This window comes from Larimichthys crocea, chromosome I (assembly GCF_000972845.2).
Source record: "Larimichthys crocea isolate SSNF chromosome I, L_crocea_2.0, whole genome shotgun sequence".
Lineage (NCBI taxonomy): Eukaryota > Metazoa > Chordata > Actinopteri > Sciaenidae > Larimichthys > Larimichthys crocea.
In genome coordinates, this window is record NC_040011.1 from 2,522,258 (window position 1) to 2,538,520 (window position 16,263).

A 16,263-nucleotide genomic window follows, 5' to 3' on the forward strand; every position below is an offset into this window, starting at 1 on the left:
TGGAATGAACGAGATGGTGGACAGCATATCCATTTGTCTTTTCAAATGTCAGTGGCTGAAGTAAAAAAACACATTTTCTTTTGTTATACCCACTAAACACAACTTTATTTAGGAAAATGTAAGCCACCAAACACAGTTCAAACCTCTGGTCAATAGTTAAGTAATCACCATACTCTGAACATGGAATATTGATGGTCTGGGATCCTATGTCAACTGATTGGTCAGTTGGTGGAAACTGTGAAATTGTGAATATATATATATATATATACACACACACACACACACACACACAGAGAATGTGTGATGGATGGAGCTTCTACCTCGACCAGTTAGACAATGCTGTTTACATGTAGTCAGCAGTGTGACATTTTGTATGCTGTCACATCATATCATTAATTTGCCTGTCCGGACAAACAGGCAGATATGAAATCTACCAAACAAATGACCTACATCACTTCTTCAGCGGTGGAACAAGACGGTCACAGCCCGTAATTGGCGGAGGGGCTGGTGACGTCACGGAAGCAATGTTTTGAGAAAGAGAAAAGTTAGTCAGTGTGTGGAGACTCTGCTGGAGACTGAACACAGCACAACACACACAGGAGGACGGTTGTTCTTATCATCAGTAACTAGTGGATTTATCAGCATCAGCACCAAAGGAAGGACCCATGAGACAGGCTCATTCTTTCATCAGTAAGGTAAACACGGCTCTATCTGATCTGAGTACAGGCGACATGTTAAGAGTAATAATCATGAATCCGAAGACTGGCTTCAAAGAAGTGTCTGACACTCGCCGTGCGCTCAGTAACCAGGTGGAAGTAAAGAAACATTTGTTCTACTACAACACATTTGTCAAACTAGAAGGTTCAGTTTGAAGGCTGGAGGTGAACTCATCCGTCTGACAGTGATAACAAAGTAGTTTACTCAGGAGAGGAACATAAACACTGTCAGCACGTTTTAACACTACAAAATATTTCATGCAGTATCATTTGAAACTGAGTAAAACATTACAACAGAGTCTGCTGTAACGTAGTGTGCCGAACAAAGTGGCACTTATCAGGAACCCCCTGCACCTCTCCATCATCAGCCCAGAAATCCTACTGCACCTTCACTGAGTCCAAACTGCAGATTGACTGCTTTTGTTCTTCTCTATTTTATGTTTGATATGCTCAGAATCAGCACCAGTAAAGTCATATTTGTTTCATTATATGACATGTTTTTAAAGTCGGGGTCTGTACGCTGGTGCGCGTATCAATACCACACTGACACACTTTTCGCATTTTCTGGAGGCGCACTGAGCTAATTTCTTCAACTGAGCATGTTGGTGTCTTGGTGTGTATCTGGGTGTGGCAGGGTGTCCGCTGCCTCTCTCTGTTCGGCAGGTATCTGATCCATTTGTAGCCACAGTTATGTTACATGGCAGATCCATCCAAAAACAGGTCAATGTGTACACGGCTCATCTAGTCTGGTGCCTGAAGCTCCACATTTTAATGATAACAATGGTAGACTGACAGAATGCAGCAGCTGTACTACATGTACTAAAGTGAATTCAACTTGAAGAGACATAATCTGTCCTTGGCAGATAATTATCTGCTGTATATTCACGTGTATGAATATTTGAACCTCTGCATGTCCACTGCAAACAATAAAAACTTTCCTCTGAGGAAAACTCAGCAGGATGGGCAGAGCCCTGTGTGCAACAAACTGTCCACCCTCAGTGTCACAGGGTTCATAAGTTAGAGCCCATGGTTTATCACTTCATTATTGGAGTAACAAGTGCAGCATTTTTATCTTTTTATATTTTTTCTTTTGTTGCAAGTTTATTACTGCACTTTGTAAATATTGTTTCTTTTTGTGACCAATAGGCAGCAGTGCATAGCACTGATTGAAACAGAAACAGTGGTGTGACATTGCACTGTGATGAAGTGTCTCTGCTCTGAAGTCACAGATGTTTGTTATGAACTGTGGAGTGAGCATGACCGGTACACTGATTCAACTGCAGGTCATGGTGTTCCTCAGGGAGCTCTAGATGTGTCTCAGTGACAAATAGTGTTTGTCCAGTTCAGATGTTAGCATCACAGGTTTAAGGACATTTGTGATCACGTCAGAGGAGAAACTTCATTTTTCCTGATAAACATTAGAGACTATACCTGTGCAAACATGTTTCTAAAGAAATGCACAAAAATAAAGAAATGAAGAAAAAACTGGCAGCAGAAACTTCAAGCTTAAGGCAACAAAATCTGGAACTGCAAACAAAGAGAAAAGTATGGAAGAAAGAAGGAAAAACTCTGCAGTTCCTCCACCATCCACTGACATCACAGTGCATGAGGCAGGTTACTAACAATAGAGAGATTGCAGCGCTCTTATAACATTGATGATGATACTGCTGTAGAAATGTATACCTGGAGTGAAAAATGTTGGGACACTTCATCAAATGTAAATTTAGCAAGATAACAACATCCATGATGTCCAAAAACAGTTTAAAATGTGGACAACAAACAAACTTCTCCACTTTCCATCAGTCCATGGCAGGTGACTCAGTGACAACAAGTGTTTCTGTGCCCATGTAGATTTGTTATGTTAGATATTTTAATGCAACATTGCCTGCAGGGTCAGAGGTCACAGCCATTCAAAGCTGGTTTTGGGTCTTACTTGCAGAGATGTCTCTGGATTCTCTGAATCTTTTCATGATATTATTGATTAATTGATAGTAAAGTTTAGTGAAAATGTGCTTTGACAAACTTAAACTGATGGACTATTGTAGTTCTCACAAAGTGGTGAATCTCATTCAATCTTTGCCTGTGAATGACTGAACCTTTCAACTGAATCCTTTCTTACCCAATGGTGATACTATCATCTGTTTTTCTCCCATCAACCCTCATCGAATAACTTCAATAATTTCTTTATCTAAGCCGTCAACCTGTCTCTTAGACCCCATCCCAACCAGGCTGCTCAAACTGTGCTTTGACAAACTTGCCAATTGCTAACATATCTCAAATACACAGCAGATTCTTTTTTTTAATAATAATAAATGATTATTCTTCATCCAAGCAATGTAGTTCATTAAAGACATTTAGCAGACACAGTGGAAAGCATCTTTAAAGATTGGAATGATTATTAACATTTATTTGTATTAATTGCATTAATTGTGGTATTGTTGGAGTGTTCAGTGATGCTCCTCTGATACAGGTTGTTTGGCTTGTGTTTTAAATGTGCTCTGCCAGAGGAACAAGACTGCTCCAGCATGTATGTTTAATAAAAACAGGTTATGTCAGCATGAGAGAGTGAATTTTCTTAGTAAATGCCCTTTGAAAACAACCACAATTCAAACAGACAGAGCCTGGAGCTTTGATGAATACAGGTAGCTCATTAGCTGAAAAGTTTTTCCCTGAACTGCTGAGGCTTCTGTGGGGTTTCTGCTTTAATGTGTTTTTTTTGTTTGTTTGTTTGTTTTTTACATCTTTATGACCATAGATGGTATTTTATATTGTGAGTACATACCACCATGGTCCTTCTGCATTGCAAAGCTCTGCTTTACTGCTTTACATTCTGTGCATGGAGCCCTTGAATTTAATTGCAGTATATACAGCTTTTCCAAATACACCACCTGTTCCTGTTAAGAGTAGTAGGGCACTCACTGGAGAAAGACTGAACAAATTGTACCCGGGAGACTTTAATAGGTGTAATAAGTTGCACCTGCCAAAATCACACACACACACACACACACACACACACACACACACACACACACACACACACACACACACACACTTTTCCAGACTGCCTGCAAGTGTTGTGAGATCTAAACTGTGAAGAAAAGTGAGTGGCTGTCAGATGTAACCATGTTCACATTTTGCAGACCTGTTTGTGTACTTGCTTGTGTTTGGTGTCTTCAGTATTGTAAATGGCAAATGGTAAATGGACTGTACTTATATAACAGCTTTCTAGTCTTGCGACCAGTCAAAGCGCTTTACAGTACATATCTCATTCACCCATTCACACACATTCATGACTCTCACTGATGGCATTAGCTGCCATGCAAGGTGTCAACTGCTCATCAGAACATGCTTTTCACTCGTTCATTACTTTTGAACCAGTACGTATCCTGCAGTTGACTGCAAGTTCACTTTAATACATTTTCACAGACATTAGTTTGAACACTAATTATTAATACTGTCTCTGTTACAGCAAAAGATATAGCAATAACACACATACATTCACTTGATTCTGCCAAAACGTTGTAGTTAAAACACTTGTGGCAGATTCAGTGTCTGAAATGACTCTTTGGAGCCTTTGAAATGTTGTCACACTTCCAGATTTGACTGAAAGAAGCTTTAAAATGGAAGCACTGAAATATGTTGAAGTGGCAGTTATAGATGTGTGGTCGGTTCTGTGGTCGGTTGAAGTAAGAAGCTAACGTCTCATCACTTATAAGTGCTGTAAATGTCATATTATGTCCTGAACTAATGAATAGTTTCCAGCAGGTGCATGGGAATGTGCAGTACAGCAGTGTACAGTGTACATCACTTTTACCGACAGTAACGCAGTTTACATGTCCAGTAGTCTGGCTCAGGATGTAGGCTGGTGGTCGACCATCTTAGTCTCCCAGCAATATCTATGGGTGTGTGTGTTTATGTGTGTGTGTGTGTGTGTGTGTGACACATAGTGTGTGGTGTTTCCCCAGTGAAAGTGAGTGAGGGAAAGTCAGCTCACACTGGAGAAACACAGCTGACTGTGTGAGATGAAAGCCAGAACATCGTATGGCCAACAAACCAGACAGGATACATTCTACCCCTATTTCTCTCTCTTTCTCTCTCTCTCACTCTCTCTCTCCCTGACACACACACACACCCACACACACAGGCAGCTGTGTTTTCTCAGAGGTTTTAGCCAACCAGAAGTGACAGATGTTTTTTACTAAAATTTTCAAAGATATTGAATTCTTTGGCACTAAATCTTCTAGTTGTCACTGTCATCACTATTAACGAGTGTTTCCCACATGTTGAGAATGTCTTTGTGATGGTCAGTCCTACGTCAGCTGCACAGCAGCCACCTTCCAATCAGAGAAGTTGCTTTTCAGTCTAAACCACCACTATATCAATGTTTCTTTTACATCCTCAGGATGATGATAATTTTATGACATTATGTGCCCAGCTTGTCAGAGTCAACACTGCGTGGTCAGAGTTGTATACTATAATCAGTTTAAGCTGTACTTTGTCAGGCTTGCTTAACATCCATTAGAGTCAGCTGGCCTGCTTCATGAGCTTCAGCTGTTGTTTTGTCAGGCACAACCAATAAGCCTTGATGGAAACGAGCACTACTGCAAAACTTCTTTCCTGAACAAACTCAAACCAACTCAAACAAAGAAACAAACAGATGAACTACACAGTGCACTGAAAGTTATTCCCACAACTTGTTGATGCTTGACGGTTTTTAGTCAAGCTTCGGTGTTTTTTGTTTAGTTGTACTTTGAGCTGAATACATTTGCATAACATTAGCAACATGATACTGTGCATGTTAACTAACATCTATCCTGTACAGCTGGTTAAAGCAGATTTGAGTTGAAACTTCACAATATTAATGTAGCGTGCTGCTTTGTACTACGATGTCTGTGAATCATTATAATTTCAGATTTTCAAGAATTTATTGCTACATTTTATTTTCAGAGCCATTCAGTCCATAAATGTCAGTTTCTTTAAAGTGTTGCACTGTGGGACACAAGCACCATTACCACACATCACCAGTGTGAACACACTAACATGTGAACATGCTCTAAACATGGTATAGGGATAGAGTGTGCATTAGGGACAAGGGCTGTCATTTTTCTTTTTATTGATTTTGGAATTATAGTGACATGCCATTCAAAGAATTTATTGAATGCATCCACACTCTTACCACACCAATGGGCTGCTGCCTATAAATCTTATCTTTTTAGTTTTCCTCTGGCAAGTAGTGTGCTGAAGCTGAATGTGCCGGATAGCAGGCAGTTATATGAGGTTATACACATGACACTTAGGTGGCACACTATCAGGCAAGTCCTCAGATTTGCTGTAGAGTAACACCGTCTATGATACTGAACCCAGAGTACTTCTACACTGCATCTCAGATTCTTTGGTGTCCTGGTTGTCTGCTCGGAAGAGCTTTGCTCGTTGGTGTAGCAACAACATAGCAAACAACGATATGACTGGTTTAGTTTACTGATGGGATTGCAATAGAGAAGAGAACACTCTCCCTACCCTTCTGGTGGACCACCATGGGACCATTCCCAATGGTGAGAGAAACATTTTTAATTGTTTGAACTGTGCCATGAATTACACGTATGATGTTTGTCAACATTTTTAATTATTTTGTGAGTCAGAAAGTTTCAGTTTGTTTGTATAGGAATATGAAAATATGTAATTAGTGGTACTACATACCCAGAATTGCCTCATGTCTAAATTCCACAGACCTTGTACGTATAGCCAGGCTGTGAATCTGAAGGCTCCTGTGTTGAAAATGTCATATTGTTGAGCCCAGACTGCTGCAGATTATTTCCACACAAGCTTCAGTATAAAGTTTTATGTTTATGCCTTCTTAACTCAATATACAGTGTCATGCAGGTGCATGCATGCTCAGCAGCACACATCACTGAAGATACATTCCTGTGTGCATGTACCTTATATTATCTCTGTGAGCGGACAAACGCCCCTTAGATCACTTTGACAAATTCAAATGATCAGAAACTAAAACATTTATTACATTTGGATTCTTCTTGCATTCAAGAGAACAGGAACCAAAATCTGCATCTGTCTGCAAATAAATATTGGTCCGTGGCCTCAGTGCAGCCTCGCCCTGGAGGGACTTCAGACAGCAGGTCTTGGTTCCTGGCAGTCCTTTGTGAGCGGACAGAGAGGCGTCAATACTGTGCTGCCTGGAACAGTGTATCAAAGTTGTGCAGCCCGGGCCTAATCCGCTCCATTAGGGGTTGTGTGTCTGGAGTCCTTTCACACACACAGCATGGTCCTTGTTTGTGCAGCAGTGCAGTTGTCTTGGGTGGGGAGGGCTTTAGTGTTGGTGGCTGCAGCTGTGCCCTCTCTTTGCTCAGTGAAACCAGAGAGGACTGGCCCTCCTGGTCCATAAACCGCCTGCACAGACACACTGTCAGCAGCCATACAGCCACTGGAGACATCTTGCAGGCTTACCCCATTAACCAACTTTTTCTGAAATAAGGTTAGCCAGAAGACACAAGGCTAACCTCGAGTAATGTAGCTCGTTCAATAGCAAAAACAGATTCATCAAGCAGCTGGAGTAATAAAGCAGTCATATCTCGTGCTGGAGTCAGCAGCTGCTTCTGTACCATTAAGGAAGAAGACCAGACATACTTACTGTGGACACGCTGACAAATCCTAAAGATCCCTTACAAGATTTAAGTGAAACCTTTATACTCTGGATCAGAGTTTAGCACCTTTTTTAGTACACAGGTCTCTTCTTTCACTGTTCTTCTGATGTAGAAACACACATCATTGAAGACAGTGTTTTCTTTTTTATCCAGTTTACTGTATCTGAAGCTAATGTGAGGCTACAGCAGTCTGAATGAGCCAAACCAAGTGTATGGCCAGTTTTGTGTTGAAGTCTGTTTTACTGTGTTTTCCACAGCACTGTCCTCCATGGTTGGATTTAGGGGGTTAGGATTAGGCATAGAAGAGATGCTTGGGGTAAGGGCTAAAGTTGGGTTGAGGTTAGAGAATAACTTAACAGCATGCTTCAACTTAATCATGTCGAAAACCTGAAACTGGAATGTGATGGATGTTTTGTTCCAAAGGGCAGTTCGATTTTTTTCTGGAAACAGACAAAAAGCATCATTGCAATAACCACTTGAGTGGGATCTGAAAATGACCTTACATATAATTAATCTATATTATGCTGCTTTGCAATGCAGAAGGACCATGGTGGTATGTATAAATACTATATATTTATAACTCAAAAAAACAACGGGCTGAGGTCAGAGGTTCAGGCTAAGATTAAGCAAACACAAATAGATTGGGAAACAGACTTCAGGACAATGCTGGCAACAAACAAAGTACACTGCCACAGCTCAGCAGGCGAACTCTGGACAGAGAAACCAAAAGATGGAATGTTGCTTCAAAATGGCAGCTTGACTGGTCCTGCAAGTGGGTGTGGCTTCAGCACATTCAGAGGACACACCCCCACAGTCCTGGAGCCGATAATTAATTTTTACCTGATTTTTAACACCCGATTTCATAAACTTGTCTACCTTTTTAATCATTCAAATTTGGCTGGTGGTTAATAACACTTTCTTCTTTAGTCTGACACAGACTAGTCTTTACACAGACTTAAAAGAAACACAAGCTTTATTTTAGAAAAATGTGCAGTGCACACGTGTATTGTATTTACATTTGATAGAATGGTGCAGCTATAGACGTGTTAGTTTTTATGTTTATATAATTATAGATCTTAGTTTTAATTATATCTTTTGTCTTGTGAATTCAGTGTAAATGAACTCTTCTCAAACTGTAGGGTCTTCCTTATCATTATAAGAAGCTTTGAAATACCTAAATGACACCAGAGCACGATGGAAGCACCAATCACTTACTAGAGTTCTGTCATTGTGGTGAACACAATACCACAGCTATGTGAAAGAGAACTATCTTCGTGTTTGTGGCTCCACAACAGCCAGTAAAGATAGGCCTGTGTAGAATACTGTTGACTATGACTTATATGTGTTTTAATCAAACATCAGTGTTGCTAGACCAAAGGCAAGTTGGACTTGACTTACTGTTCTCGAGTCATGACTTCATAGCCAAATCTCAAGCTTCGCCTGTGTCCCACCTTTGACACAAACATACAATAAACATATATTTAATTTTTCTTTGTCATTATTTAAATCTGTCCTATTTTGAATATTTTGTAAACCTGGAACTTTCTGATGCAGACTAACTTCTCATCTCTTCTTCCTTCACTGTTTGAAGGTGCAGCTCTGACTGACATGGCCATGTCACTGCGCTGTCACAGGACAGTCCTGTTGGGTGTGGCCTTCTGTTTCCTGCCTTGCATCACTTCCTCCCTCAACCTGGAGGATCCCAATGTCTGCAGCCACTGGGAGAGGTCAGTCTCAATGCCGCCATTATTTCTTTAAGGGCCTTTGACCACAGGGGCCTCACGTTCCCTCTGATGTCAGTTGGTATAGTCACTAACTCTCCTGGAAAGACTTTATTCATATAGAGCGGGATTGAACAAATTATTGCTACTGTAGGAAAAATATTAATAAATGTGCAAGTATGAATAATATGTATATGTATAATGAATATCAATGAGCAGATACTCAATGCCAAACATTCCATAGAACATGGAGATAGTCAATGACACCCACAGGTTTCTGAAGAACCGTTGGTGAAGGTGGTTCTGGTTGTTTGCTTCTCCTGGCTTCCAGCTAATCCAAAAATGGGCAAAGAGGTGGAATGTGGGTGGAGCTGAGGTGCTCTAATAAAGCCTGATTGCTCAAACAAGCCATCTGTAACGGCACGCACCTGTCAATCACCTGAACCAGGTTGTAGATGAGTTGCAAAGTTTGATTCAATGATGAGATATGTTTGTTCCTGTGGTGTTCTGTGGTGCATTGTGGTGCTTACAGTCTATTGCTGAAGGTGCTGCTGTGCATGATGAAAAGGGTAGAAGACCTGGCCCCCCTCTCTGACACCACCACCAAAGGATCAAACGCCACATCCAGGATAGACCCAGCCCTCTTGATGAGCCTGTTAATGCTGCAACCGTCGACTGCTGTGTCCACAGCCTCCATTTGGCTCAGGATGTGGTTAGCCTAGCTTAGCATAAAGACTGGAAGCAAGGAGAAATGGCGAACCTGGCTCTGTGCAAAGTTCAAAAATACACCCACCAACCCCCAAGTTCACTCACTAACATGTTGCATTTCATTTGTTTTTCCCATTGTATTTCACTGATTAAACAAACATGAAAAGAAGTGAAATTAGAAATCGAAAGTCCAGTTGTTGTTACAGCTTGAAAATGCAGCACTTTTTCAAGACAAAGGTGTTAAATAGGTTAAAAGCGGATTTCCAAATTAATAGAAAGCTTGGAAATCCATCAAGTGAGATGTGAAAGAAGAAAGGTGAATGCAGATTTTCCAGATATATTGCCTTTCACTGACTAATCTGAAGAAACAGCTGCAAACACACTCAGAGCCCACCCTATGTTGTCTTAAAGACAGACAGCAGTGAAAGAATCAGAGGAAGACAAGAAAGGCGGTTTGAGGGACACATATGCCCTGACTTTTCATGGCTGCTGAAGTGGGTTTGTGGATTTGCTTGAAAAGAAAAGAACCACCACTTGTCTTGAATAATTAGGACTTTATTCAAAGAAACAAGTGAGTTGCATCTCCCGATCCAATCCTTGCCAATTCTACCCCCTCTTCTCCTGGGCTAGCTTTTATACCCACAGAGAAACAAACAAACATTCCACTTTTCAGGAAACCAACTTCTTGTTGTTGTCTTTCATAACTGACTTTGTCACATCTGTCTTTACCTGATCAGGACACAGGACATTTCCACTGAGAGAACAAAAGGTCATGATGTGGGACATGTCACTCAGAGAGAGAGGGTCAATAAGAACCTATTATTCACTCAGAGAGAGGTCATTGCAAGTTCTTTCAGAAATACACTTCACATTGAACTGTGTCATCAGGAGAGATCAATGACATACTCTGAAATGCTTGAAAATATACCACACATATTTTATCAAGCTGATGAAAACGAGGCTTCATCAAGATCTTAAGATTAAGAAACAGTTATTGAAATCAGTTAGTGGGAGAATGCAGAAAAAACATCCTATTATTAAAAGGTCCATCATGTAATATTTAAAGGAGCTCCATTTATCCAAGCAGTCTGAAAGTTTGTCAGAGGAGTAGCCAAAGAACAAAGGAGCGCTAGAAAACAGCTCCACAAAGACCTGGAAACAGCAGGTATGGTTGTCATAGAGAAAACAATAGTCAATACATTCCACCACCACCACGAAGAAAAGGCATGTTAAAGCTCATCTGAAGTTCGCTGCACAACATTTGCCTGTAGATTATTGGTAAAATGTAGAGTGATCAGACAAAGACAACAGTACAAGGTACCAGGTTTGGATTCCTACAGTGAAGTGAAGGTGGAAGCATCACTGTCCAGATTATCAAAAGGGAAGATGAATAGATTCATGAATTTCTGGAGAAGAATCTATTTCCATCCACTAGGACAACAAGGAGGGGACACAGGTGGACCTTCCAGCAGAACCTCTGAATCTATAGATCTAAAGAGTGCGTAGAAGACAAAATACCTGAACGCTGTGTGAGATTACTTTAATGGCACAGGAAGTGTCCTGAAGCTGAATGTGGTTTTTCGTGTGTTATATCACTTTGTTACACATATTGCATAACTTTTTCTTTAGTTTCGTTTGGTAACCTCTGTGCTTTCAGTTCAATTGAGTTAAACTGGGGTGTTGGTTAGCTCAGTTGGCAGAGCATACGCCCCATGTACGAAGGCTCAGTCTGACCTGTGGCCTTTTTCTGCATGTCATTCCCCATCTCTCTCTCTCCTCACATTCCTGTCACTTCATCAGCTGTCTCTGTCAAATAAAGCTTGATAAAAAAGGCCAAATAATAATAATAATAATAATAATAATAATAATAATAATAATAATAATTGTGTAATACTGATTGACTGCGCTGAAAATATGTTTACATAAAAAATGGTGATGTGTGACCATCTGCTTCCAGCTATTTGAAGAACTGAAAGCATAAAAGGAAATCTGTAATGAGCTTTAGTTGTTCCTGAGACTTTTTGTGAGGATTTCTTACTACTTTATTTCTATTATTATTATTATTATTATTATTTATTATTTATTATTGTTATTATTGTTGTAGTCGTCATCATCATCATCATCATCATCATCATCATCATCATCATCATCATCATCATTATTATTATTATTATGCTTTCTCTGTTTCAAATCATACATTGCTAATTGTTGGCACTTTTTATAGACATACAATTCAATAAACAATTAATTTACACAAACTAACAATGGTCACCAACTGCAGCCCAAAGTGATAAAGTAATGAAATGAAAAATCCATGCCTTCAGAGAGCCTACGGTAAGACCAGCTCACGAGGCAGTCATAAGTTAGATTCCCCTCCCCAAAGTCTGGTTTGATTCGCCTGTGAGACACAATCATTCAAGCCTTTATACAATACTCACTGATGGAGGCCACAGACTGCAGGGCCACACAGACACACACACACACACACACACACACACACACACACACACAAAAGCAGCTTAATAATGTCCTGATTCTGTCAGTGTTTATGGAACTGCAGCAAAGGTGTGTCAGCTAACCCGACCACAGGCAAGTCCGGTTGGATAAGCATGACATATAGGCATGAAAATCCCAGCACACACACAGAGATGCACGGACACACACACACACACACACACACACACACACACACACACTGATTGTCTCCTCAGCATGTCTGATCTCTCTCTTCCTCTGGTTTCAGTTACTCTGTGACAGTACAGGAGTCGTACGCTCACCCCTTTGATCAGATTTATTACACCAGCTGCACCGACATCCTCAACTGGTTCAAGTGCACCAGACACAGGTGAGGACCATGCCACTTAAGCTGGATACAATCCTATGCATGTATGAATATGAATGATTAAAGGAGCATACTACTTTTTTTGCATGCTTTGCATATGTACTGAACATTATACTTGTACCCAAACCAAAGCTCACCCAGTGTTTGTACTCTCAGACTCCTCAACTTGAAGGTTGCTTAAGCCAGACAATCAGTCCATCACAGTGATCAAACCTCTGTATTATGGGAATGCTGTATAGACAAATCAGTCTGCACCAGCAGCTACATGACCACACATGACTGTTTAACAGCAGACTGACAAAAAGTTCTTATCATACATTTTTATTTAGCATTCAGGCCACAAAATGTGGCTTATATTGTAGTTTCTAGTTTAACCACTACTTCCAGCTTCAGGCTGAACATAGTTGAATGAACTTTTTATGTAAAAACCATTAACTGCAGTTAAAAGAGACTAGAAGAAAAGACTAGAAAGGCGCTATATAAGTACAGCCCATTTACCATTTACCATCTATTGTCACTGTAACCACTGTGAGTGTGAGTCCATCTACCCTCTATTCTCACACACATTCACCCTACGGGTAATATACCCACAGAAGGCTTCAGGCCAGCCAGCAGTCATGTACACTCACTGTCCACTTTATTAGGTACACCTGACAATCTCATACGATCCAGTACAACAGCTCTACCTTTCCAAACATAATAATGTTCAGTTTTGGTTGACACTGACTGCATTAAACTGAGGTATTTCTAATGTTCTGCCCAGAAGAATATTATAAACACTTTGAGAAGGGTTCAATCTGAAGCTGGACTTGTGCCAGTTTAAACACTTCTCAAAGAAAGATGACAACTGAGAACTTACACAGACTCCATTAGAAACACATCTCAATATAATGCACTCCAGTAGAACACCAACACTAACTATGATCTCAATCATTAACATATAGTTTGATGTTATAATATTATATTTGTGAAGGTAGGATTTATGGCTTAGCTGAACACAGACTCAGTGTTTAGAGTTAAATGATTAGGTACAGCTAATTCCATGTACAGACAGTCCACATGTTCATATGCAGGATGAAATACGCACAAAATAAACAACATTGTGTTTGTATCAGTTAGTATGTGTTAGTTAGAGTGTCTGATCCTGATGTAACCTCACTTCGTAAAGGGTGAGCTATCGGACAGCATATCGTCGAGGAGAGAAGACCATGTACCGGAGAAAGTCCCAGTGCTGCCCAGGCTTCTATGAGAATGGAGAGATCTGTGCTCGTGAGTATCTTCACATGCACGCATGCAACCACACACACACACACACACACACACACACACACACACACACACACACACACACACACACACACACTTAAATGTTAAATATAGATCTGTAAACTAGAATTATGGATTTGTCTGGCCTGTTAGGAATCTGTTTTAAACACCACATAAAAATTATGTTTTAGTAGTTTTTGTTATCACATCGTCTACTAATCTCTGGGTTGAGAGTTCAATCCTCGGCTCCTCCTGTGTGAACACTGAAGTGTCCTGATGGGCAGGTCAGCGCCTTGTGTGGCAGCTCCATCACCATCAATTTGAGTGTATATGAATATTGATAGGCCAGTTGTAAAGCCTTTTGTCTATTCACGTAAAAAAAAGCATATAAATGCAGTCGACTTGTGTATCTGTGTGGATAGAATGTTCATTATTTATTCCTCATTTTATCCAATGCAAACAAACATTTGTGACGTACAGGTGAAAAAATAAGGAGATGAATAGAATACATGCACAATGCAGATCACACGGTTTGATGATAGATGACTACAGGATGAGGAAACTGGGGAACATTTGGAAAACGTTCCGTGGCATGATACTGGTCACTTTGTCAGAAAGGAAAACAGAACCTGTGTCTTCTACATGTGTCATTACAGTGTGACGCTGCTATGTAACCCCCCTCCTCTGCATCAGTAGCCAGCAGGCAGTGACAGGTGTGAAGCCACAGTGGCAAAAACAACAACTGTTGTTCAGCAGTGACAGTAAAAGAAAGCATTATGTTAACACACGACCTGCTGTTATGATGGTGGAAGTAGTTGGTGGTATAGAAGACATAATATCTGTGTGCTTTGGTGGAGACAGAGACCACATTTTGACTCATGGGAGGGCTGCGATAATGTGGCCTGGGGAGTTCAGAGGGGAATTTATTTTGGTGTCAAAAGGCTCTGTTGTATTAGAAGCTATCACATGCTGAGCACCACGTCAGAACACTGCAGGAAGGAGGGTTTGCCAGATACTCCAGGCGACATGCCATTTCCAGATGGGAGTCAGATTGGAAAGGAAGTCGAATCACTTTATGGTTAAATTTAGTACATTTTCTTTGGTTGGAGTCAGTTTGTTCCACATTATAATGGAATTTGGTAGCACAGTGCTAAAATGTTTGTTATATGTTTGTATAATTTCAAGATTTTTTAATTTTCATGAACACAAATGTATAATTCTGTACTAAATATTTTATCTCTTTATTGTTAAAGGGATCATTTGTAGTTATGAATTTTCACCAACTCTACAGCTGCCCTCAGCTCGACAGGGCTACTTTTGGTTCCGTTTCAGCGCTCTCATTAACTTCATTTCCAGCAGCAGCGGGCAGCTGTTTTCAGTGGAAAAGTTCTGATAAACTTACTGCACTCCACCTGCTTCACACATTTAGCAGTCAAAGAGACAGATATTTCCTTCAAGAGCTGGTGGAGACCAAAAACAGAGCTAAAAGTAAAGAAATACGCAACTTTTATTGTTGCTATCGGGTAGTTTTCATTCATGGGTCTAAGGGGTTTATTGCCATATGTATGAACATAACACCAGTGCATTTTCACACAAAAGTTGTATCGCATGTGGCCTTGATGTTGCAATATCACTTACTCCATGGTAGCAGTGGAAATAAAATGATGGCCTGGGTGACTGTTGGCTCTTTTGGTGACTTGTGTAATATTCTCTGCTCTTATGACATCTGGCCGTTTGCAGCCTATTATTTTGGAAGTTCTGGTCTCAACAGTTCCCTTGTGTTGTTTTGTTGAGTTGTTGTTCAGGTCAAATGCAGACAGGTTACTAAATCTACTCTACTACTTGAAATCAAAGATTTTACAGACATAACCAAACTTCTTAAGGAATCCAAGAATAATTAGCTGAAATTGTCCACAGAGTTGAGTATAGGTGGTTTTATTCTTCTTAAAATTAACGGTCACTTTTTTGGTTCTTGATAAGCACTTACTTACTGACTAATATGTCAAATGCGATAGACAAACCAACCAGTGTAAAATCAGCATTTATTTGCATTCTTTAGCATTTACTGAGCTTTTTCTATGGCAACAGAAAAATAATGTGAGTGAGAATACACTCATTTGCCTGTAGTCACTTTTATGAGGACACGAGGAAAACAATCTGGGCATTACCCAGTGAAAATAGTTGAAAATCTAAAACAATGATTAGTTTCTGTCAGATTCTGTTTTGAATTGAATCTAATTGAGTCCTCAGACATGGAAGTCTCACAACAGAGAGCAGCTAGTTCTAACTCAATGTCATTTCAACCTCCACGTCTTCAGTCTACAGATATGTTCAAGGGAAATTATTAAATT

At 40.2% G+C, this 16,263-nt stretch overlaps 1 protein-coding gene across 1 annotated transcript in view; it reads left to right on the plus strand.

Moving 5' to 3' along the window:
* The first annotated feature begins 371 nt into the window (after positions 1–371).
* Positions 372–16,263, plus strand: part of megf10 (multiple EGF-like-domains 10) — a 45,868-nt gene continuing 29,976 nt past the window's right edge. Inside the window, exons 1-4 of the mRNA XM_019272165.2 lie at positions 372–695; positions 8,967–9,102; positions 12,548–12,649; positions 13,815–13,915. Of these exons, the coding sequence (XP_019127710.1) occupies positions 8,984–9,102; positions 12,548–12,649; positions 13,815–13,915 (322 nt within the window). The 5' untranslated portion in view covers positions 372–695; positions 8,967–8,983. The remainder of the gene's footprint in view (positions 696–8,966; positions 9,103–12,547; positions 12,650–13,814; positions 13,916–16,263) is intronic.